Source organism: Peromyscus eremicus, chromosome 7 (genome assembly GCF_949786415.1).
Source record: "Peromyscus eremicus chromosome 7, PerEre_H2_v1, whole genome shotgun sequence".
Lineage (NCBI taxonomy): Eukaryota > Metazoa > Chordata > Mammalia > Rodentia > Cricetidae > Peromyscus > Peromyscus eremicus.
Window position 1 is genome coordinate 15,500,121 of NC_081422.1, and position 2,355 is coordinate 15,502,475.

General features: G+C 35.1%; 1 protein-coding gene across 1 annotated transcript; it reads right to left on the reverse strand.

Moving 5' to 3' along the window:
- Positions 1–691: 691 nt before the first annotated feature.
- LOC131914629 (olfactory receptor 7G2-like) lies at positions 692–1,675 on the reverse strand. The gene has a single exon (XM_059267234.1). The coding sequence runs from the start codon at positions 1,658–1,660 to the stop codon at positions 692–694; it is 969 nt and encodes a 322-aa protein (XP_059123217.1). The 5' UTR covers positions 1,661–1,675.
- Between the last annotated feature and the right edge of the window lie 680 nt (positions 1,676–2,355).

Sequence of the window (2,355 nt, forward strand, 5' to 3'; positions counted from 1 at the left end):
GTCTACAATTATCTATAGTGTTTTAAAAGCATTTGGAACCAAAGTATCCATGAATTTTTCTGTAGAATTAGAATCACATAAGAAAGGAGCTTGGTGGAATAAGGGATTTAGACTTTGGTTATAGAAATGCTCTTGATAAAGTTTAGCCCTAATGATTTTAATACACTCATTAATATTTGCAAGTGTACTTGTCAAAATCTGCCTTTGCCTTCCTTATTTGAGGTGAATGAAAGTGTATTGATTGAAAGTCACTCAAAAATAACTGACTAAAACTTAATACTAAATAATGCATATATTTTGATACACATATGCATAGATCCCACTTTAAAGAGTGTATATATACCACACTGTAACTCATAAATGCTTGTAAGTGTAATTTAAATCAATTACATATATATATATATATATATATATATATATATATATATATATATATCATATATATCAGCAGTACATCTCACTGAAACTAAAGCCCCTATCTCAGTCTCTGTTTATATGTAGTGAGGAAACAAATTGTATTTAGAAAGGGAAAGGAATGTGTCAAACATCTGAGATAGAGATAGAGTGCCATAGTCAGAAAACAAAGACAAGAAGAAATATAAATTTTATTACATTTCATTTCATCATTTACAATGATATAGTGGAGGAAGAGATATGCATTCTGACTCACAAGGAACGCTATCAGTGTGACTTATTCTAAACAATGAAATCCAAAGCCAACAATGTGTTTGAAAAGGATGTTACTGATGAAGTTCCTCAGGGCTTCCATTATGTCCCTATTCCTAAGACTATAGATAAAGGGGTTTATCATTTGAGGGACTACAGTGTACATCAGTGAAACCACTGCAGTACTTCTTGTTGAAATAGTCAGAGCAGAGCAAATGTAAACCCCCAGAGCTGTACCATAAAACAATGACAAAACTAACAGATGAGAGACACAGGTAGAAAAAGCTTTGTACCTTCCTTTCACTGAAGATATTCTCATAACTGAAGAGACAATTTTGGTATAAGAGAAAATTATTCCAGAGATTGGAACACCACCAAATATGAATGTTGAAAGATATATCAGAATGTTATTGATAAGGGTATCTGAACAGGCAAGTTTGATGACCTGAGCAAGTTCACAGTAGAGTAGTGGGTTTTCCACATCTATGCAGAAGGACAATCTCAATAATGTCAGACCAAGAAGAAGAGTGTTTTCAAGGCTAATTACCAGGGACAATATAATTAGCCAACCACAGAAGCTGGGGTTCATGATAACTGTGTATCTCAGAGGATGACAAATGGCCACATATCGATCATAGGACATCACAGCGAGGAGACAGTTTTCAAATGAAGCAAATTCCAAAATAAAGCAGACTTGAGTGAGGCAGCCTGCGTAAGTTATGCTCTGATCCTGTACCTGCATGTTCACCAGAACCTTCGGGATGGTAGTTGAACTTAAACACATGTCAACAAATGAAAGATTAGAGAGAAAAAAATACATGGGAGTATGGAGGTGGGAGTCAGAACTCACAACCATGATGATGAGTAGGTTTCCAAGGATGGTAACCAGATACATGCAGAGAAAAAGACTGAATATGAGTGGTAGCACAGCTGGATCATCACTTAGTCCCACAAGAAAGAATTGTAGGACATCTGTTTGGTTTATACCCTCCATGCTGTTGATGAATCTGATGGAAATATTGAGTGAATTAAAATATAGGAGCAGCCAGCAGACACTTTAGCAGCACTCATAAGTATCTCCAAAGCAAATATAAAAAATATAATAGCTTTAGCCTCTCTCCACTCTTATTCATTACTAAATTTAGAGGTTGATCACTGACAGTCTCTAAACAAGTCAACCAAATGTTATAGATATGTATCAGATCTACAGAAAATAAACATTTAACATAAAAACATATATGATATTGTGAACCCAGGTATCTACTTAAATATTTCCTTCTGCTAGTTTCTCTTTCTACTCCATTTGAGAAACAAATTATTTTATTAATATTAGTATTTAAAAACTTCTTGTACGTGTACAATGTACTACTATCAAATTCAGTGCCATTATCTTCTTCCCAACTTCATAACACCTTTTTCTTCCCAAATATTCCCCTTCCTACATCCATGTCATTTTTGTGTGTCTGTGCAAGTCAACTTCTTTAGCCATATCTTCAACTGTAAGCACAAGAATAACCAAAAAAAATCCAGACATTTTATTTAAGAAAATTTTTTATTTATTTTACATACCAACCACAGATCTCCCTCTAATCCCTCCTCCCACTCCCCCTCCAGCCTTCCCCCCACTCCCACCCTTCATCCCATCCTGCAAAAGGGTAAAACCTCCCCTGCTGAGTCAGCAAAGCCTGA

What these genes read in the sequence shown, in the direction of transcription:
- LOC131914629 (XM_059267234.1), bottom strand. Translation starts at nt 1,660, where the DNA reads ATGGAGGGTATAAACCAAACAGATGTCCTACAATTCTTTCTTGTGGGA.